At 36.4% G+C, this 23,477-nt stretch overlaps 1 protein-coding gene across 10 annotated transcripts in view; it reads left to right on the forward strand.

The window, feature by feature from the left end:
* Positions 1 to 23,477, forward strand: part of SLC4A7 (solute carrier family 4 member 7) — a 101,295-nt gene that overhangs the window by 36,130 nt on the left and 41,688 nt on the right. For 9 of the 10 annotated variants that reach the window (XM_054814697.1, XM_054814698.1, XM_054814703.1 and 6 more), the window contains exons 2-6: positions 2,682 to 2,763; positions 17,199 to 17,342; positions 19,162 to 19,297; positions 20,373 to 20,533; positions 22,748 to 22,936. In XM_054814697.1, the coding sequence (XP_054670672.1) occupies positions 2,682 to 2,763; positions 17,199 to 17,342; positions 19,162 to 19,297; positions 20,373 to 20,533; positions 22,748 to 22,936 (712 nt within the window). The remainder of the gene's footprint in view (positions 1 to 2,681; positions 2,764 to 17,198; positions 17,343 to 19,161; positions 19,298 to 20,372; positions 20,534 to 22,747; positions 22,937 to 23,477) is intronic. The other variant, XM_054814706.1, reaches the window with a different exon arrangement.

A 23,477-nucleotide genomic window follows, 5' to 3' on the forward strand; every position in this document is an offset into this window, starting at 1 on the left:
GTAAGATAATTCAGGGGATTTGTAATACTTCGGCTATTTCTGTCTCTATTTTGAGTTTTCTGGTAATGTGCAGGATTTGTGTGTATATCTGTTTCTGTGAACTGGAGCATACTATGGTCCTATAATTTTCTATTTCTGTGTCACTGAGATAAATTGGAAAGTAGGTATGCTTGACTGCTCCTTACCAATGCATTAAATGTTTTGCTGTACTTATTTGGTGCCTCAGAAGATTGTTGACTTAAGCTTTTTAATGCTGCTGCTTAGAGACCTCTTTCTGCTATTGGGTGTATGCATGTTAATCTTCTTTTTTTTTTTTTTTTTTTCCTTCTCCTGACCTGTGTGGAAAATCCATCTTCGGTAAAGATAAGAGCCCCATCTTCGGTAAAGATAAGAGCCAAGACTCACTTTGCAACTGTGTTTTTCCCTACCTCCGGAATGATTATCGGAGAGATGACAGAAGGCATCTTCTAGAGAGCTCTTTAAATGTGTTTTGGTGTGTAGGAGACAGGAATGTACTACTTCCCCCCCTGCCCCCCCCCTCCAGTCTTATTACCACTACACTTTCTAAATTTCTGCCACTACTTTATTAATAGAATCACATTTTCACAATTTGTCCATCAGATACAACTTTGGTTTAATCACCTGAATTTTTTAATTGTAGCTGTCTGGAGTGTGCAGGAGTTTTGATTTTTCTAACCTGTATGCAAAAGTCTACTTTTGCAATGCAGCAGTAGTGACAAAGTGATGTCACTGTGTAATGCCTTTCTTGAAAACCCCATTCTTAGGGACACAACTCAGAACCTACCTTTATTTAGTTTTCAGATGTTTTTTCTGCCATGTGCCGCTCTTTTTTTTTTTCTTCTTTGTTTCTTGCTTATTTACATAGTGCCAGCTGCTTTTTATTTCTTATGTGGTCTAATGGCTTTTAACCTTTTCTTAAACCTCATCTGATTCCCCCCCCATATATGTGCCATTTGTCATCTTCATATTCTTCAATCTACTTTCCTCAATAGTCAAACAAAGACTTGGATTTTTTTGTGCGGATGTGTGCACCATACACTATAATAAATATCTATTTTATTAAGACTAAGGAATTATGTGTTCAAATTTTTTTTTTTTGGTGGGGGCTGCTACAGTATGTTTTAGCTTGTAGCTGTTACACAAGTATGTTGTTTTTCAGCCTTGTCACTTACCCGTGAGACCAACCTGTTCTATATATAAAGCATTATACTATAGAGAAATTCTAAGATCAAAGTTTAGGTGAATGTCAACACTGTTAGGGGTCTTACAGGAACTGGGAACTCTGATTTAGGCTTACGTTTTTTCCTCATGAAACCGTTATTACAGATCCCGTGTTGATCGATGTAAAGGCACCAGTGGGCTGCTGCTAGAAGCAGTGATCAAACAGATTGATTTGTGGTGGATCTTGCTGTCATACGGCCACAAGAAAAGTCAGTTTGGTGAACTGATCCAATGGAAAACTAATTAAGTGGTGTGGTGGGTGTTTGTTTTTTTTTTTTTTTAAATAAAAATCCATTGCATCAGCTCTTTATATCTGACTTCATGATTGATAGATCTGACTTAAGGAAAAGTGTGCCCAAGGGAGCAGAAAGCAGGGACAGAATTCTTGAGCAGTTAGACAGTAAAGCGTTACCCTTAGGGTAGGCAGCAGTTCTTTAGAGAACCAGTTTGACCAGGAGGCTGTCATTTCTGAGCTGTTAAAATGGACTGTATTCTAAGGAATGCAAACATTTGGAAAAAGGCAACTTTAATATTGTTTTGATGTCAAGTCTGAGATGACATTATGAGAATTCTACTGCTCAGTTATTTTAAGGTTTATTTTTGTTAAGATCGAGCAAAAGGCACTGTTTAAAGGTCTGCTTTAATGATGTGTGCTAAATATGATTAGAGGACATGTTCAGAGCTAAGCCTTGTTCTTGAGCCTGTATCTGTTTCAAATACTGTGTTTTTTTGCATTGAGTGGTATGGTTTCAGTAGTAATGGAATCTGAACAGATCGTCTCGCAACTGCAGTTTTCTAACTTTGTGCATTAAAAATGTGAATTAGATAGGGGTGTGGTTAACAAGCTGTCCATTGAAACTGGAGTGGAACAGTTATTTTCATCTTTCCAAAATTGTTGGTCTAGGAAAGACCCTTAAGTTGTCTAACTTCATTCTTTTGCCACCCCTTTGTATAACCTTTGGTTCCCAAAAGCTTCTTATTTGTGCTGGAAAATCTCACACAGGGATTGTTCCTTCCTTAAGCAAATGGGTTCAAGATCTCTGAATGTTAACTAATGTACCTTTTAATGAATTTGCCAGTTATTTTAATGAAGTAGATTCTTTGCTGTTGAATGTAAAACTAAAAGAACATTGCACTCCTGAAATGTACATCCTGATCATTGATATGATGAAATCAAGACCATTGCAAAAGGAAATTGCGTGGTATTTAGCATATCTGTTGATTTACTCTGTTTTTCCTTCAGTACAGGGTAATGTTTTCTTGAAGAATTGATGGGTAGATTTTCAGTGATATTTTCAGTTTCCAAGAGGTGAAAATGTGTTGTTTTAGAAAACTTTGTCAAACAGCTTCAGAACTGCAATACATACTTAGGAATTTAGAAAAAACCCCAAAACTAGTTCTATTTAGTTTTAACTTAAACTTATGTCTCATTTCTTCAGGGTCATGATGAAGAAGCCGTTGTGGATATGGGCAAAATCAGCTCTACTATCAATACAAACTTTGAGAAAGAAGAACTAGAGAGTAAGTATGCAGTGGCTTTGTTTGCTCAACATGCGTTTCTTGCCTTCAGATAAAAGATCTATTTTCCTTCAAGTGCAACCAGGAATCAGAATTTTATGGCCACGATGAAATTCTAGGAATAAAACCAGTGAACGGCAGATGACCTGTGCTGTTTTTTGTCTCTGTGCATGCTAATAAATACTCACTGTTATTCAAATCTGTCACAGGAAGGGGGAAAAAAAAATAAATTAAGAAGCAAGCTTTCCTTGGAAAGCTTCAGAGAATGTAAGTTTGAAAAAATTATGTCTGTCAGTAAGTAATTTCCCAGCATGAATGATGTCAAGTTCTGCAGAATCAAAACTCAGGGAATAGTGGCCATGAGGGAGATGTTTGTTTTGTTTTCTGAAAGTTAAGTATCCTTGTGAGTGTGGTCATGCACTTTAAATACTGAGAGTCTAAACATGTAATAGTGCTTCCAGTTCCGTGGTAAACTGTATGTTCCACAATCTGCAGTCAGTTAAAACATTATAGAGTCCTATTAGTCTTCATGATTTGACTCAGGATCCTGAATTTAGCAGCAAAAATGGCATTGAGTTAGTTTCATATAGCAAAATTACATACTTCATCTAAGATACAGTTTCTTAGTGGCTTGAAAAGGAAGTAGATTGGGATGAAGATTCATGGGTGCTTTTTAGTGAAGCCAGAAGAAAAAACTAGGGAGATGTGGTGTTAAAGTCTTATTTATTCACCTTTTACATAGAATGCTCTGCAGCATAATTAACATTTGCAAAATGCTAGAAAACTATCAGTAGATTCACTAAGTAGTGTTTCCTGACAGTACTGACTCGTACTGCTTCAGAACACCGGAGAGCCACTATAGCAGAAGTTTGTAGCTGAGAAAAGTTGATTTAGGTTGCTGTCACATTTTCTCATGCTGTAGTATAACAAGAGAGAGTTTACAGTGATTAAAGTTGTTTGCTGCTGTTGCAGTCATACTCCTGCTCTCTTCCCTTCAGTCTGTTACTGCTTTCAGTCTTGTACTGACACTTTTGTTTGTCTGACTGTACCATAAGCATGGTTAAGTATGTTAAGCCAGCAGAAAATGTAACAGTCCTGACAAAAGAAACTAATAAGAAAGATCTCAGCAGTTGAGCACCCCAAACAAATTTGCCACACCAATGTGCCAGTGCTGAGTGGAGGAAGGAAGTGTGAGTATGAGGCTGAGAGGTGCAGCGATGGAGGCTGCAACAATGCCAATTTAGGTAGGGTTGAGCTGTGGTGAAACTACTGCTGTATCTGTTTCTGCAGTTAAATCTTCAGTGCGGATTTAAGATGTCTCCTCCTTCATTTCATTCTCTTGCTTTTCTCCGGGACGTGACCCAGAAAAAGCATGTGTGTGTGTTATAGTGAGACGGGGGTTAAGGGGAAGCAGGCGATTCAGCTGGAGTAGTTGGCCATGCAGCAGCACGAACAGCTGTAATGTCTCAACCAGAAAGAATGATGTGGGAACGTGCAGCCAGATCGCTTTCCCAGTCTCTTATGTAGCACATTCGCTGGAGTACTTCAGCTAGTACAACACTGTACTTACACGAGAGACTGGGTGGAAAGACAGGGGGTTCGGGCTCCTTGAGGCAATTCAAGCACTTGTATTGCTGAGTGTGGAAAATACCCCTGTCTTACCCACAGCCAAAGAATAAATTGAAGTGGAACCAAGACTTACGTTTCATGAGCAATTGAGTCAATATGACAGCTGTTGAAAGGAGGAGATGAAGAGATCTCACTGTCCTCACCTTCCTCTTGGCCATGCAACCTTACTTTTCCTTTGGCTACCACTCACTGACTTTGGAGTGACCCATTGTGTCTCAATGCAAGAAAGGGCTGGCTATACAGAGGTTAAACAAATAACTAATAAGAAGTATCTGACAGGAAAAATGTTTTCCAGTGGGAATTCCAGGATCCTGAAGCTTCATATAAGCGCACATTTTCACACATAAGTAGGAATTATTTTTGGCGATTACATATATTTTGTAGTATCTTATATATCTGTAAGAAAACAGGTTCTTTTTTTTGAAATGGTAGAACGAGGAAAGGAAGGGATGGCATGTATTCTGACTTTTATCAGTGGAAACTGCTCCTAAGTAAGAACAAGAAGTTTTTCCTTTCCTGTACAAAAGAGAAAAGTATGTAAGTACAGTTGTTTATGACTCGTATCCCTATCTTCTCTAAGATTGACCAAAAGAGATTGTTTAGATTCAGGGTGTTTTAGAGCATAAATTTATGTGAACTTACAGCTCTGAGATTTCCAAGCTATTATGATTAAAGTACGTATGTGGGATTTTGGGGTTTTGTTTTTAATTCTGATGTTAAAGTCTTACAAGAAGAGAAATGGAATTATTGGCTGCAAGCAGTAAAAACCATCTGGATAGTATTATTTTTCATTACTGACTCGTAAACATTTTCTTGCAGACTTAAGAAGACCTATTGCCAAGCATTAGGTATTGTAAGTGTTTTAAGACCTGAAACTGTTTCAGCCCAGTCTTCCAACTTGTTTTTCTGGAGACTTGAAAAGGAGTTCCAGGAATTTGGAAACTTTCCAGAAGTGTGTGTTGATTTATTTTCAAGGAGAGGCAGCAAGCAGTTAATTCATTTCAGCTATGATGTGAAGCACCAAACCTTTAAGAGCCAGCATGGACAGGTGATATTTAACTGCTTTAAAGCCTGTGCAAACTAATGTTGATTGGTTTGATGCTGTAGAAGGCAGGATTTTGCTACTAATACTAGAGCAAAGGTTTCGTGATGTCAGTATTGGATGCTTCTATTTTCTGCAAATTTTGTGATGAAATATTAATGGAAAGAGGGCCAGATGCTAAAGGAGAAAATAGATCTTGGAGTTAGGGCTTCCCAAGCTCTGCATTCTATTTATGGTGGCTGGGAAAGCATGGTACATATCCGGAGTGAAAGTGTTTAGGTTAGAAAGGTTAGGCACAGGCTACTTGTTTTGTAACACTCTTCCTGTAAAAAGAGAAATGGGTAGAGATGGTAAACTGCAATTGTGGGCAGACTGTGTGTGTACTAAATAAAGGTACTGCTCTTTACTGAAGCTGTAAGGCCTTACTTAGAAAGGACAAATGTCAAGTTTACAGAAGAGCTGGAAAGGGGAATAACATCTTAAAATAACATTTTTAAAAGCACCTAATGTTCTTAACTTGATGGCATCTTTGAGCTGCAATAAATGAGAGTAATAACAAAGGCAGGATTTGGAAGTAAGGCAAGAACAGTAATGGCAGAGGTATTTCATGCCATCTTATAAAAGGCATTTTCTATTAAGAACCACATTTAAGGAAAGCTTTCTTAAACCTGAGTTAATATGTTTGGCTCGGTATTATCAAGACCTGTCTTTTTAAATGTGTAGTTAGTTTTCCACCACGATTTGAGGATACATTTACTAGATACAGTTTAAGGGAAAAGGGATATGTTCTGTTATTCTTAGCAGACCAGTTACAGGCATAGCAAAGATAAGGAGTTTACACATAACAGTAGTCTTGTTCCAGAAACAATCTGAGGTCAAGAGTGTGTGTCTCAGTTGACTAGTTTTCTGTGGCATAAATCCAAGAAGCAGCTTTCAAGAGTTAAGATGATTTAATAGCTACTCTACTCTCACACTATCCTGTGGCAGGTGTAAGTAGTGTTTACATTTCAAGTGACCCTATTATCTCTGATACCTTGATGGTTTAGAGGCTTATTTTTCCTTCAAGAAAACAGCTGTGCTTTTCAGTTAATCTTAGTTGACAGGACAGCTAATCAAATAGTCCTGCATTTTTTACCCTCTAGAAGTGAATATTGTGTATCTAAGTGGAAAACTTGCTCTACAAGTGTTTTGCAATTTATTGTGTTGGGAGTAGTTAGAAATTGTTTTGGGCTTTGGGGAACTAAGAGAACTTACATGGCAGCTTGCAGTAGAACATACTGCTAAGATTTTTTTCAGGTGGCAGATTTACTGTTATTCTACCTTTCAGATGCACCTGAATTGCAAATGTTCTAAAGCCCATGAATAGTTCCTGTAAAATCTTTTAAGAAAACACGTTGTACAGGAGCAGATAAACACGAGTAATACAACAGGACATTGTAGCTGCTGGCACTTTAAGATTGTGGTTAGTATTTACGTTTTTATGTTCTGTAATAAGCTATACTCATTTAGACAGGCACTATAGAACAGGTTTCTTCTGGTTCTTGAACTACAGAATGAAATGCTTGAACCTTTAAGAGACCCCTTAATGGTCTAGAAAAGACAGAAACAGAAAAAAGAATTTTGAATTGCTATTTCTCATGAAGTTGTATCTTTTTATGTGGTGAAAGAGTAGAAAAATGTGATGTGTAACTGCTTCTGAAAACAAAAATTATTTAGGATGGTCATTCTTCCTCTCTAGTGATATCCCTGAATTGGAAAGATCCTTAGTTTGAGTTGAACTGAGAGCTAGCAAAAATGTGTCTACAGTCCAGCTAGTCAGATATTTGAGACATGCTCTGAATCATATGCAACATCAACAGAATGTTCATTTGCACCAGTTTTGCTAGTAGCTGGTGCAGGATAAATTATTTTGTCCTTATCGGTCAGAAATAAGCGTTAGCTGTGCTCAGCACTTCTCTATAAGTCACAAAAATTGAAGATGTTTTCCAAATACAATTTTTAATGCAGTCTTGATTAAGTGAATTTTGGAATGAGGCTGTATTGCTATACCTTCATCACACATGTGATTTAGTTACAATATGTTTTGCTATGAGAATCCTGCATTATATGGTCCACAGGCAAGTTCCTCAGGACTTGTTCCTGTTCATTTATGCAATGTTCAGACTTCCGTGTGGAGAGGAAAAATTGTCCTCAACTTATTTAATTTTATTATTTGTGGTGTTCATCACAAAGATAAATTCTTAACAAATGCTCTAACAACTTTTTCAGACTGCCTTTTGAGAGGGAAGGTTGGCAACCTGATGGTGTAGACATAAAACTGAATAGGGCATCCAAAATGACTGGACATAATTTTCAGTGTTGATGTGGTTTTAGTTTTGGAGGCAGGAGGTAATTTCTAGAACATTCTTTTTGGAAGTTGCTTCTGATTCTGCCAAACACAGTACTTAAAAATTACTATAAATTCTGAAATTTTTACTTGCATGTTGAATTACTTGCAATTTACTGGAAAGACATACTGTAAACTCCTGAAGTTTAATAGAAGTGAAGTTATTTGAGACAAGAGACTCTTCTTTTTTTACTTCTTGATGATGATAGCCTAACGAGCTGAGTATAAAAAAAAGCATAGACTAGTGCACCCCAAAATTCATATTCTTTAGCTAGATAACAATTGTATAAACTTAAAAAAAAAGATTTAGCAGTTTTGATAGCACTGTTGTCCTCATCTTTGAGGGAAACTACTCATTGTTCTACAAACAGATCTTCTTACAAGTGTCCTTGAGACACTTACTAATATTTTATTTGTAGAATGGTCTCAACAGCTAAGGAACCCTTTTGCATACCCCAGTTGATGAATGGCTGTTGACAGGATGTTTTATCTTGCTAAAGATGACATTATCTAACTTTACAATCTTTCTAAGTTGGGACTGAGTAGTAGTATTTATACTGAAACTAAGGCAACATTTTTGCATATATTGTAGGTAATTCATTAGAATAACAATAGCATTACTATTTTGATTTTATTTTTGTTTAAAAGATATATAGTTTATATATGATGTATAAATCTGTATGGTATTCTATTTTCCTTTAAAGTAAGGAAAACATTCTTAAAAGACTGCTTTTGTGATGACTTAGATCTATTTAACTTTACAATCTAGGTGTTGCTTTATGACAAGTGTAGACTTCAGTAATTTCAGCCATTTCTGCATGGGAACTGGAATACATGTGTAGGGAATCATAAAATTAATTTTAGCTATGCTTCCCTTCTTATGCAGCCAATTTAAAGTAGATCTTTATATAAATACTGAACCTTAAGTGAAAATAACCTTTGAAGGAGGTGATGCAGCAAAGTAAGTTTTTCAATATGCAGCTACTCTTTCTGTAGAAGGCAGTACTGAATATGCATACCCTTGAATTATTACAGTTTCTAACAAGTAAGGCTAGATTATCTGATATTAACCTACCAAATCAGGCAAAACTGTTCAATCCCATTGTCTGTCTGCTAGTAACGGTTTTTCAAAGTGAATCAGTGTTTAAACTTGAATGAGTTCATGAGAACATCTGCAGCAGACAATAACTTTGCTTATACTTAAATCTTTAAAATCCATTCTGGGAAATGTCCATGCTAATTTTAGCATTTCTTCTTAAAACAGAGTTGTTTTTAAAATGGATGCCATTCAAAACAAATGCCTTTTACATAAAGATGTAAAACAAATATTTAATGTAAAATAGACTAAGATGGAAAACCATGCTTTTTAAAAGCTTGTGACATAAACTGTGTCCTAACATTTTTTTTTTTCAAAATTCTTTTATCTGAGAGAATGCTATGTAATGTTTCTGTTCTGACTGCGTCAGAAATTTTAAAAAAAGGTAACTAACTGCAGATTTATAGTCATAAACATACACAAAATTGTTATTCAAGTATTACGGCCATAAACCTGAAGTTCTAGAAAACAGCACCAATTGAAACTTAAAACTTTCAGTGAAATTCATGGCCCCAGATTGCTCAAATTTAAAATTTTTGAGATAAGGCAGAAGAAGTAGGAGACTACTTGATTCTGCAGCCTATCATTTCTTGAAGGCTTTACGTAACATCTTACTATTTTTAATTCCTTTAAAATCAGTTGTTCCAAAAATTGGCTAAACCTGTGACTTGAAGTCTTTCTAAATGGGTGACTTCTCCATTTGCAACTCACTGAAAGCTAATGTTTCACAGCACTTAAAGCTTTTGAAGTTAAATACTTTTTTTTTTTTCCTGTTTCGTAGCATTTCTTATTTTATAAGGGAAGTGTGAGAGTGTGAAGTTTTTCTTGGAAAGGGTAACCCTTAAATGAGGCAAGATTCCCTCTGTAATATTTTTTTTGTATCTTAAAATATCAGGAAATAGATGCATTTAAAGATACATGCAGCAGTTGTATGAGAGGGATGTGATCAAATTTGTAATGAGAATGTATTTGTGACCCATTGAAGTGGGAAAATCTTATTTGCAAATGTTTCTTTTGAAACACTTTATAAGCACAGTGTTACAAATGTGGAAGCTTCGCATCGTTATGGGATATGGCATCCGTGAAAGGCTGAGAACGTTGGTTTCTTTTAGTGGATGAAGAGCCATTCTTCGATCTTAATGGGACTTCTGCTTGAATTGCATGTTTTTAGGTTTTCTCCCCTCCAACAGAAACAAGTCTGAAATTATCTCGGGTATGTATCCTTTTTCCTGAGCTCTGCTGCAGAGACAGGTTGGACCAAGAACCTTCAGCTCAGATAAAGCGTGGGGCCCAGCTACGGTCCAACGTGGATGTACGATGCCAGGGCAGGTAGTCCCCCCCACAGGTACCACATGCTGGATCCCTTCCCAGGTGAGGGAGGTCGGTGCTGGCTGTGGGCCACGAAGACCTGGGGTGGACGTCCCATGCTAGAATCCCTGTGTAGCTCTGTCAGCTGGCATGAAGCTTTTCCTAGTGCTGTTACTACCTGCATGTCTAATGTAATCAGTGATAATGCCTTCTTCAGTATTGTTGATTGTGTCAAATAGAAATATTCAGTGTGTTTTTCTCTTGTGACTGCCGCTACCAACTCAGATTTGGTTTTAAGTCAGAAAAAAATACTTCTGTATGTAATGAGAAACCTGGCATTTACTGCTTTTGCCCGTCAGCATAATAAGATGCTGTCTTTCATTGTGTAGTGAGAAAACGCTCTTACTAAGCTGCCTTACCATATGCTATGTGCACTAGATTTTTGGATTACCCTTCTCAGTTTTGTCTATCCAAGTACTTTATCTGAGAATACGCTCTTTATACTATACTTAATTACTAGGAACAGCAGGAGATTTCAGAATACAGCCTGGGAGGTTTAGTGGATTCTAAAATATGCTGCACTATGGAGAACCTTTGGGCTCCAGCTATGGCATGTAACTGTCCCGTGAAATAATTTTCTGTACTCCTTTATACAGATTTGGTTAGAAAATTTTATTTCAAATGTTTTAGTTTGAAAGCAAGAGATAATTTTTGTCAAATAATTCTTTAAACAAAGCACAGAAAAAGAATGGTTGGTAACAATAGGGCTTTTTGTAGTCAATTCATGCATGGAATACTAAGATTATATTAAAATACTTTACATTCAATTTTACTGCACTAATTCCTTAGTAAGTAATTTGACTGTTTCTTGTGAGAGAAGTTCATAAAATAAGCTAAAATATTACTGTTTATTTTGAAATACTTAGTGTCACACACTAAGAATTTCACTGTCAATATTAAATTGTAATTTAAATGCATATTTCAGAAATATGACAGTACTTTTAATTAGTATGGTGGTTTAACCCAGCAGGCAACTAAACAGCCACACAGCCATTCGCTCAGTCCCCCCACCCCCCAGTGGGATGAGGAAGACAATTGTAGAGAGAGAGGTAAAACTCACAGGTTGAGATAAAAACAGTTCAGTAGGACAGAAAAAGAAGAAAACAATAACAATGGTGACAATGACAAAAGACTACATGAAACAAGTGATGCACAGTACAATTGCTTACCACCTGGACCCAAAGCTCAGCTAATTCCTAAACTGCCCAACCTCCTGGCCAACTCCCCCAGTTATGTATGGAGCATGATGTCATACGGTATGGAATATCCCTTTGGCCAGTTTGGGTCAGCTGCCCTGGCTGTGTCCCTCCCAGCTTCTTGGGTGCCCCCTGCCTTCTTGTTGGCAGGCTGGTATGAGGTGCTGAAAAATCCTTGACTGCTTGGCAACAACTAAAATATTAGTGTGTTATCAACTTTATTCTTATCCTGAATCCAAAACACAGCACTATACCAGCTGCTAGTAAGAAAATTTGACTCTGTCCCAGCTGAAACCATGACAATTAGAAAATTAAAGAATTAGCATAGTAGCAGTATTTTCTGTGAATTACTGACTTGAGTGGATTTTCAGAATTTTCATTATAAATAAACAAAAGGGTGGTGGTATAAACAAGGGATTCTAGTTGTTCCTTAAGTTTCACTGGAGCAGAGAATATTTGGAGAAGACTTTAGGGCTGTGAAGTTTTTTGGGGCATGAAAAGACTTTCTTGTTCTCACTCTTTGCTTCTTCCATCCACCTAAGATTATTTTTCCCATCTGTGTGCTTGTACCTTCAGAGCAGACCTGTGACAGAAAAGGTAGAAGTTGTGCTAATAAATTGCATTGAGCTTATTTTTGTGTGTACAAGTACTTTCTGTGATGTACGGGGAATTAATGTCAAGACATGAGATGATGATAGATTTCAAATGCTTCCTACTAGGGTAATGTGTTTGGGAATGTGTGTTAGAAGACATTGAACAGCTGCTTTTTTTTCACTGTTTTATGGTCTTAAGGAACAGATCAGGATCTCTCCTGCAGATCCTCCAGTTTTTGCATAGTGGAAAGCTCCATGCTGAGACAAGATAGATTATGACATTATTTGATTAAATAAAGGTTTCTGTGTAAAAGAAATGATCTGTCTTGAGATTATTATTTGAAGATTTTTTTGAAAAATAGTAATTCTTGTCACAAAGTTTTTGTCTTCAGCAGACTATTGGGAGCTTATGGAGAAGATGGAGTCAGACTCTTGTTGGAGGTGCATAGTGAAAGGATGAGGGGGAGCACACACAAGGTGCGGTATTGGAAGTGCTAACTGGATATTAGGAAATTCTTTTCATGCGGTATGTTGTTATATGTTGGAAGCCCGGAGAGGCTGTAGAGTATCTATCCATCCTTACAGATACTCAGAGTTTGGCTGGTTGTCATCCTGACCAACCTGATCAAAAAAATGGCTTCAGCTTTGAAGTTGGCTATACTTTGAGCAAGATTGGACCAGATAACCCACCTCCAGATGTCCCTTGCAACTGTAATTAACACATGATCTCTGCAGTTCAAATTTCTAAGTAACAGGATTTGAGAATTTGCTTTCCCTTGTTAACATGTGGAAGAATGTCCTCCTTTTATGAAGCTTAAAAGGTGTCCAGCTAACAAAATACTGGTTAGAAAAAAGAAAGTTCTGTGTGGAACTGTGCTTACAGGGTTGCCACATCAGAGCATTTTTGGATACATGTTTTTGATCTCTTTTGGACTTTTGAAGTCTTGTATTACCATTTTTTTTAGGGGCTTTGAGGAGAAATCAGTGAACTTAAACAGAGTAGATCCTATTCTGTCAGTTTTATAGGACTTGATATAAACTGACTTTTGGAGTAAGACCAACCATGTGATGGAGACATGTAGCAAGCTCCTAACATTTAAATTTGTTTTGTACTGATAAGGACCTTAAGTAGTAAATACTCTTGGTGGATTTGAACAGCTAAGCTTGGATAAAGTCATGTTAGATTAAAATGAACAATTACCTCTTGAGCTTTGTATTACTAAATTTAGTATTCGCCAGTCTAGTAATTCTATTGATTATTGGTTTAAAGTAATTCTATAACAAGCTTTGCTTTAGAGTGGTACCACGGTACAGATGTTTGTGTGAATAAAGCTTTGAAGGTCACATAATTGTACCTTTCAAGCTTTTAACATCAATATTCAAGTAAAAAGTTGTGTTCCTTTTAGAAATAACACTGATGCTAGTAATATGAATTCCAGCGTTTTTAGAGTTAACTTTTTCTCCATTGCTATTATATTGCTTGATTTTTTTTTTTTTTTTTTTTTTTTTTTGGCCAGGATAAAGGGAACTGCAAATTGTATTGCCCAGTTCATTGGGAATGAAGGAAAAAAAATCCCTGTGGTTTTGTTTTTGTTTTGTTTTTCCTTGTAAATTGTAAGTAAATCTTTGTCCATCTGCAAACATTAATTACTCCTGTCTGAATAATGAAACTTAAGGGAATACAGACCTCAATACAGCTGTCTTTATTTTTAGAGGGCTTCTCAGTGCTTTGGTTTGTGGAGTCAGAATTAAGCTTAAGCTTGTTCAACTTCTATTATGCAGTTCTGCCCTGCCTTTTGGAGTTGAACATACCTGCAACGTGGTTTTGGGTAATCATGGTGGTATACACAACAGCAGTAGTTTTGGATTCCCTAGGTAGTAGTAGAGATGTCTTTGTTTATGAATGTCTGTGATATCAAAAAAAAAAAAAAAAAAGGTCCCTTTCTTAAGGAATAGTGTGGTGCACTCATAAGCTGCTGTTTGCAATAGCCAATTTCTTCTTGGTTAGGCTATTGTATTGCCCCTCCCCCCATGCTCTAAAAACCAAAGTAATTCAGAGGCTCTTTTTCAACATGAAGTTATTCTGATAGAATTACATTGGATTGTGATGCATCTTAATAACTGCTGAAAATCATCTTGCTTGTCAGCATTTCACATTTGTCCCAAAACAAAGCTGCAGGTTCAGCAGTCTGATCACTTCGCATATACAGAAGTGATTTGTGGAAGGTATTCTTGTTTTACATTTGCCAGCAAGACAGTGTCTACCTGAGGAAGCAGCCTTTCATGCAAAAGTAGCTTCTGGGCAGCGGGGCTGAAGGGTAAGATAACTCATTGCTAGCCTGTTCACCTGTCTTTGTGGTACCCTAACCTGTTGGGGTAATGAGAAGGCACTTTCTGTAAAGTTTCATCTGGACTAGAAAGTAGTATCGAGTGTTGTAGGTTGTGGGCTGGCTTCCCAGGTTGAGGACTGGGTTGGCAGTGCCTACTCTGTGTACCTTGAAGCAGCTACAAGGCACCTGGACATAGTGATAGCTGAGAGATCAGTGCATTTTGGGGAGGAAAGCAATTTGCCGTGGTCGCAGGTTGTTTTAGAACACCTTTGGTTTGTTGCTTGTTTCAGCTTGGTTTTCCCTAGCTTTTACCTGTCCCTTTGCAATGTATCTGCTCTCCTCCAAACTTTTCTATTGAAAAAAATTTTCAGTCAGACTGCAATTTTGTAATAGGAGATAGACTTCTTGTTCCCTTGTTCCACCTCTCCTCCATGCATCACATGGTCTTTGACTATGGAAATGATTGCACTATTACAAATGCTAATTTTTACAATAGCAAAATGAATTGTTTAAGATGGAGGCTCTTGAAAAAATTGTATGGGATTTTTGTTTGTTATTTAGTACAGAGTGCAGTGTGGGATTTCTGTCTTAATTTATGGGAACGGCAAGAGACCAAAATGTGGAAGTCCTCCTAATTTTTCAGGAAGTAAAATCTTGAACAATTTCAGATTCCTGAAATTTTCTAGAAAGTAATCACCTGCAGGTTTTCTTGTGCAATGATCAAAATACATGCTTAAAACCATCTCATTAAGAATACTTAACAAGCTGATAATATAAAATGCTCTATTACCAGAAATAGGTTTGAGTTTCTCTTAGGAAAAAAATAGTTCCTGCAAAAAATAAAACACTTTGAATAAAACTGTTCAACTGTATATATAACTATAGTTTAATACTTGCTAATTTAATATCTGAAATAAAAGAAAAATCCTAGCAGGGATGATAACAGCATTTGCAGTGAGTGCTGGGTCACTCGGTTGCACCAGGCAGCTTTGAGTGGGGTGTGTGAGTAATGCTGCTATTTTTCAACCTAGTACTTCTGCTTTCCCTATACGTAAGATTATTGTATCCTGATGATACCAATAATGTGACCATTGTTAATAGTGCCACCTAGTCATAGTATACATCAAGTGCATTGATTTATGTTTAGGTGTTGCATTTGCATTAATTTCTCTGGGAATTGCATTGTGCATAGTAGTTGTGGAGGGTGAAGGTCAGGCTGCCTGGCAGGGGCTGAGTGTTCTTGTTGGAGAAGCTCACAAAAGAAGTGTCTGTCTCTATAAATAGGACTGATGAATTCTTCAACAAATTAATGTATTTTCCACTCTTACATGGAAACAAATAGCTTTTAATATGCTTAATTTCAGATTTGGTCATAGCGCCAATCAGTCGACTGATTAAAACTAATGTTGGATGTCTGTCAAGAATCAGATCTTGTAATTTGAAAAGGAATCTTGATGAAATTAATTAAATGTTGAACTTACTCATGCATTATTACTGACTTTTGCTTAATTTTTTTACTCAATGCAGCACTGTAAAAATACTGCTTTATAAAAGTTTTGTGTGTTTTTGGGGAGTTTAGAGATGCTTTTATTGGAAAACAAATTTGACATACTACCACTTCTTATTTCTTTAAAGCTCTGTAACTGCCGGAATTTTTCAATATCGTTAATCTAGTGTGTGTGCATGCGCTATACGCATACACGCATATATATGTATATGCATGTATGATGTGAACAGTCACAACTCCTAGGGCGTGCTTGTCTTCTATAAATTTGCTGAATTTGCATCTCTAAGAGCTGGAAACCCACTTCCTTTTCCTTTTGTTAATGTCAGTCTTCTATAATAACTCTTCTACAGTATGAAACAAAGTATTTAGTGTTAACATCCAGGCTTATCGTTAATGTGTCTCTTCCTGAGATTGTTTAAAAAGGAATTAAAAAGGTTCTTGTATATGCTTACTCCATTACAGGAGACATGGTAATAATGTGTTCATAACAGTTTGTTGATTGATTTCTTTTGCTAGTATTGCCTTAATTTGAAAGGTCAAAGGAAAAACAAGATGTTGAAAGTACATGTTTTAAAGAGCAGTATATATAAATTTGAGGATGTGCTACCTAAATTTATTAAAAATTTCTAGAATAGGAAAACACCCCAACCTTCTTTGTAAGTTATTTGATGCTTTGGCATACATTTCCAAATAAGTTTCTTTTATGCTTCTAAGCTGATACTACATTAACAGTATTCGAACATCAGATTTGAACATTAACAGTAGTTGAACATCAGATTCACCTAGATGTGTCACATGCTATTTGAAAAAATATTGGTAGTTCATTAAAGCAGAAAAAACTTCGCGGACTCTAAACGATGGGTAATTTCTTAATGAAGTTCATAAACTGAACTAGGAGATTACATCTCACCATTGTAACGACTGTCCAGATTTGAATTCCTGCAAACAAGAGGAGTATCATGTAATTTCTCTGCCTTGCCCTGGTGTTTATCAGGTAGCTTTTTTCAGTGTTACAGGTCAAGCCGGTGTTTATGTATTACTTGTTTCTCAACCGAGTTCTTAAACTGGGCTATATTCTTACTTAGTTTGTCAGGAAAATGAGTATAGCACTAGTTCCTTGGCACCAGGGAAGGACAGAAAAGAAATGGTAATACTAGTTCACTGAAGGTAGTTTAGCCAAGTGCTTTTGGGTTTCTTTTTGTCAGACTCCTTCTCTTTTTGACCAAGACATTAAATTTGGGCAGGAGGTCAGTTTTTGTTTAATTGTTTCCTTTTACACTTTCTTGAAAAGGCCACAGAGCTGTGTATATTGGAGTTCACGTCCCATTTGGAAAGCAAGGCCGTCGACGGCACAGACATCGTGGGCACAGGCATCACAGAAGAAAAAAAGAAAAAGAAACTGACAGAGAGGATGGCCGAGAATCTCCATCATATGGTAAGAAATCTGTCGTGTGAGTTCTTTGTGTCTCTTGAAGATAAACTTGTAGTAGTTACTCTGTGCTTAAATGTTGTTTTGTGCTCTTTCTTTTAGTCTCACTGTAATTACTGGCCTTCTGTGTACAATCAGGCAAGGATTTTGTGGTCGTGTTTTATCTAAATTGTAAGCTGTTGGACTTCATCCAGGTGTCTGTGTGTATGTTCAGCGCCTGCACTGAATAGGTTAGACTAGGGCTTCGTAATACTTGTACCATAAAAATCTGCATTGTTTAAATTAGACACCTTTTTTCAGATTGCGTAGTCTTGTATTACTCTTCCTCTGTCACTGCAGATTTTTGAAAGTACGAGTATAGCTGTGAAGCAGCATTTGCCATGGTAATTTGATCAATGATCTTTAAAATGCTTACTTCAGCCTTCTTGCTGTCTTTTAGTAATAGGAAAGGAATTATACTGCATCCTATGTTTTAATTTTGGATCAGACACCACCTTTATCCTCAAGAGGTGATGACTTTGTCATATCATTCTCTGAAAAGAAATTATTTGGCAGTACTCTTAGCAGTTTTTCTTCAAGACCTCAAACCCAGTTTTATTCCTAAAATGAATGGGAAAGTTGTGGCGCAGCGATGTTCCACTTCAAGCATGGATGCCATGCTGTTCACTGTCACCTTTCTATGACTACAACCATGTCCTATATGGGGCCCGTTCCCTGAAGCAAAGGAGGTTTTGAATGGGAATGCTTTGACAAGTCTCCTTTTACCATTCTCCTACAATTCTTTGTATCACCCATCTTCAAAACTCCCCCTCCCAAATACAAATTATTATCATTTGATCTATGTTTGTAAGGTCTTGCTGTACAGGTTCTGAAGCAGCAAGTAATATTAAATAAGTAGATATCCACTTCTCTCTTCTGGTCACATCTCTGTCCTGGATACAGAGGAAATGGGAGGATTCTCGGGATGTGTTGGATTTTGGACAGCAATAATCTGCTGTAGATTTTTGTTAATAATGAATGCTGTTTGCATTCAACAGCTCATTTCAGAATTGTGTTATTGGATGATGATGTATGCCAGAACAATAATGCAAAAGCAAAATTCAATTCTGAATGAATTTATAGTAATTAAAATCTTATGTCTAAATGTAAAAGACGATTTTCCTTCTGCAGTGGAAGTATACAGTTGTATGTTCAGATCTAGCAGCTGAGAGTGTGACATTTCAGTGAACAAAGTAAAATTTTTCAAACTGAGATTTACCTGGATTTTCTCTCTGACCTTCCTTGAGATAACATTGTGATTACTACATTATTGAACCCTTGTAATTTGAAAGCTCTCCTTTGAATTGAAACAAGATCAATAAAACCATGTGGGTTTATTTTTTGTTTGTCTTTGGTTTTTTTAAGTTTTGCTCATAGAAGTCCACTACTTATATTTGACCAATAAAGATAGTTAAATTTTGTTATTACTGAGCCTGTTCCGCTAGGCATTATACTATGAGAAGTTAAAATATTTCCTCAACATTTTAGCTGTGTAGTTTCTACTTTCCTATGCTAATTTATGTCGATCTATAGAAGAGCTAAAAATCCTTAATTGTGTTACGCAAACATAAATTTCCAGATGTTTTGTTTTCAGAAACAATGCAAAATTTTAAAAGGGCCTCTTTTTAAAGAAATGTTCATGTTTCTTTTGTTGCTCTTCCCTCTTGAAGAGGATATTATGCTGCATGTTTCTAACTGAGAGTAGGAAATTTAACTGTTAATGTGGTCTTTCTTGCATAATATAAGTACGGATTCTTTAATTTTTCACTTTCTTCTCTTCTTCAAGACACGCCATCCCAACGAGTGCAATTTATCTTGGGTACTGAAGATGATGATGAACACATTCCCCATGATCTCTTCACTGAAATGGATGAACTTTGCTTCAGGGATGGAGAAGAATATGAATGGAAAGAAACGGCTAGGTATGGTAAAAATAGATTGTTTCAAGGTGTATCTTCTAGTGATTTTAGTTCAAAGAACTGCAAACCAGGTCTAGGTTATAATTTTCCTGAACCATAGGAGTTGTTCACTCAATTTATGCTTAGCAAATCAAAATTCTTATTCTTTTTGTCCAACTCTGGAAGAATCAATATGATTTCTCAAGAGACCATCAGTCTTACTCTGGTGCTGCATTGACTTCCCTAAAACTGATCATGCCAAGCACTGTGAAATGTGTAACTGTGTTTAAAAATACATGGCTGTATTTATAACTATTTTTTATATAAAAAATACAAATAAATATTCAGCCATGGAGCACAGTATCTACAATCTCAAAAATCTCTTTGCTCTATTATTGCGGATATATTAGTGTCAATTTTTTTCACTCAAACATAAAGATAATTCAGTATTTACATATGTTCTTGTCAGGTAGCATTTTGATTAATTTTTTGCAAATTGCATGCATGAACATTACAGGATGCGATGATTATTTTTGGTCTATATTGGTTAAGCTGCTTCCTTCTACATATGCATTGTAATAAATTCTTCTGCATTCAGTACTTCTTTTTACCTTATTGCATGCTAGCTTTTGCAGAAGTTCAATTTACATAATGCTTGTGAGTCAGAAGCAAGATCAATTTATGGTTAAACATCTTACTATTACCTAGCTCTTAAATGTCTGCCTTGGCAGCCTAGGAGACTTGAACATGGTGTATGGTGTGTTTCAGACAGCTTTCTAATCCTAAAATACTGATTAAACAGAGATAGGCGAATCAAGTAACAGATACAATCCCACACTGTTCGCAAGAACTCATTAATAGACAGGTATTGTTCAAACCAAAAGAAAGAAAATGGGCGAAAACTAAAGTGGTTGAGTGTGGTTAAAAGGCCTGATAAAAATGTGACTGTCATTCAGTTGGGTTGTCTAAGAAAATGAAAGCTGGTATGAGCTGATGGGATTTCCTGTTACATGTCATACAGAAGCCACAGGGAAGACTGTGATTGCTTGCCAAATTGTCTGTCTTCCAGGAGAAATATAAATATGTGCATGCATTTCAGGTGGCTAAAATTTGAAGAGGATGTTGAAGATGGTGGTGATCGATGGAGCAAGCCTTATGTAGCAACTCTGTCTCTGCACAGTCTCTTTGAACTACGAAGCTGTATTCTTAATGGGACGGTGATGTTGGACATGAGAGCAAACACACTAGATGAGATAGCAGGTTGCAGCAAAACTTTTTTTTTAAATATTTTATTCCTAAATTTTAATTGTATACCTTGAGACGTTTTGATGGTGTCTTTTTATGTTCTTGAAAATACTATATTGAAGAAATAGGCATGTGCATGCTTACTGCAGTTTTCTTCATCTGGTTGTAAAGAGCTGATCCTACAAACTTTGCTTACAAGGAACTACACTGGATGAGTAGGACGTCCTTTATTATATATTTTAGGATGAGGCCCAGGATTTGCCTTTATTTTCTAATCCCTGAATATGTTCTTTGTCTTTGTTTCTACAGATGAAATGTAAATATCTGCCAGAACATTTTAGGACTTTTTTGTGCACTTTAGTACCATAATTATTAATCATAACTTGGCTGATGTTAACTTGATGCCATTAGTGCAGTTGATTGTTGCACATCTGGTATTTTTTTCACCTTTATAAGAGGTGAGCAGAAATAAATCTTGTACATGTTGTTTGACCTACTATGTTGAGTGTCCTCACTAATCACATGGTCATTTAAAATCAGCTTTGAAGACTTTTTCATACATATACACACACGTGCTTAGCCTGAATGCCTTTGAACTAGTTTTGCATAATTTTCCCAGTATCTCTTGCTACAGGTACCATACGGTGGAATGCCCTCTCAGGGATCATGCTAGGCTTAGGGCTGACCAACGTGTATATGAAGGACAAGGTGTTTTGGCATTAAAAATTTTAGTAGTACTTGAAATATTTTCTTGTTTTGTTTTGAAATCTTCAAAATTCACTCAGCAAATTGGTGTTCCCTTCCTATTTTCCTGACTTACTGAGCAAGAGTGTTCAATACATAGTTTGTAAAAGTCATGTTTTGGTTTTTAATTTATTGCTAAATTCAAGTGTTAAAAATAATCTTAGTACGTAAGAAAAATAGTTATTATTTCATTCTGTGTAAATGGCACTCTTTTTAATAGCAGGTATTTTAGTTGGAACTAAGATGTCTTAAGAGATTGCATGGATTTGTTTCAAGTTAATTTTAGGTGCCGTTACGAAGCATGTAGGATAACAGTCCTTGGCATATCAATGTATTGTCTTGTTTCCGTGAACCAGGAATACCTAGTAGGTATTCTCGGTTCTCCCTCAAAGCAGGAGGGAGAGAATGGCAGGTTTCCTTTTGAGAAGCTGTAACAAAAGGCTGTGTGTTGCCAATAATCCCAGAAGGAAGCTGTGCTGTGTTGACAGGGGCTTTGCTGTTAGATAAGTTTGTTTGTAAGGTATTCTGAGCCATAACACTTTTCATTGTGAAAAGGTCTATGTATTTGCAGTTTACCAATACAATTAGGTTCTTGATACATCAGGTAAGACTGGCAAAATATATTTTAGAAGTTGTCACATAGGTTTGTGTTGATTTGTGCAGAGGGTTGGTTTTTTTGTGGTGGGTTGGTGGTTTTTTGTTTCGTTTTGTTGTTGTTCTTTTTAAATAAAAAGGGCAGCTAAGGAATTGCGGCAGATATTTTCCCAGACGTGCTCACACCAGGAAAGAAAGCCTGCATGCTGATGAGATGCCCTTTCAAAACTTGATGTTGTTTGACAGCTGATTATTTAGTTTTAGATGATATAACTAGCTTTTGTTTTACACTGCCTCTTCTAAAGTGTGTGATTCACCTGAAATTCGGTAGACAGCCTCAGAAACTTAATGCATCTGAAGGTGACAGAGGAGCCAGGGAATTAATCTCATTCTACAATAACTTTCACTTTTATATAGTTATATACTTTCAAAAGAGGGGACACCATGTTAAGACTATGGTAAGAAGTCTGTTCTCCATTGTGTTTCTGTCTTTGTGTGTTCACTTCTACTGGAGGGTTGTTGAATACATAGATGCTATTTTTCTTTTTTTTTTTTTTTTTTTTGAAAGGGACTCGCTGTTGAAAGTTGAAGTAAATGACAATAAATTATAAAATATTAAGTAACGTATTTCTTAAAATGATGCTACTAATAAATACTGTCTTTTGGATCTGCATGTTGTGCTTTCCTTATTCTCACATTTGCTTGCTTAGTGACATCTTTGAAAATTTCCTGTGGATTCTTGAAGATGACTTTGCTAAAGAAAAGACGACTTTTTTTTTAATAAATATAATTTTTTTCTTACTGTTGTTTGCAACTACAGTGTTTGAGTGTGGTGAAGGAGAGATTTGATAGCTATATATATAAAAATTTCTTGTTGTTGTTGTTATGTAGATATGGTTTTGGACAACATGATTGCCTCTGGCCAGCTGGATGAATCCATAAGAGAGAATGTGAGAGAGGCTCTTCTAAAAAGGCACCACCATCAGAATGAGAAAAAATTCAGCAATCGGATTCCCCTGGTTCGGTCTTTTGCAGATATAGGCAAGAAACATTCTGACCCTCACTTGCTTGAACGAAATGGTGAGATAAGTTGTAGCATCCAGTTTGTTCTAACCTCTTAAATAATGTTCTCACTGGGAGATGAAGGAAAATTCAGCTGATAATAGCAGATAAGTGTTTCCTTCTTGATAAGCAAATAACTAATGGTAACAATATGTGCTATGTGGATGATATTTCGGTATATTTTTTTAATTTACTCAAACATTCTACTCCTGTCTGTAGCATGCATTATTGTTTTGAAGTGTAGAAATAGACCTACATTGGTCCCAGTGTTTTTTGGAATATGCTTGAATAAAACATGTAATGTATGAGGAATATCAGCATCGTGGCATAGCTTTATATGTTTGTCAGATGGTTCCTACTTGCTTATTCAGTCTTTATACTAGAGATTTACTTTGTGGTCATGTCATGAGGTCAGTGATGCTGGCAATTACTGTGTTTTTAATCCAGTGTTGTTATGTTAATATGACTAGAAAAAGTTCACTGTGCTAATAGTGAAGAAATTACTTTTAGCTAGGATACTGTTTATTTTTACCATGTGTTGCAGAGAAGAATCTAACAG

This window comes from Grus americana, chromosome 2, assembly GCF_028858705.1.
Source record: "Grus americana isolate bGruAme1 chromosome 2, bGruAme1.mat, whole genome shotgun sequence".
In the NCBI taxonomy this organism is placed as follows: domain Eukaryota; kingdom Metazoa; phylum Chordata; class Aves; order Gruiformes; family Gruidae; genus Grus; species Grus americana.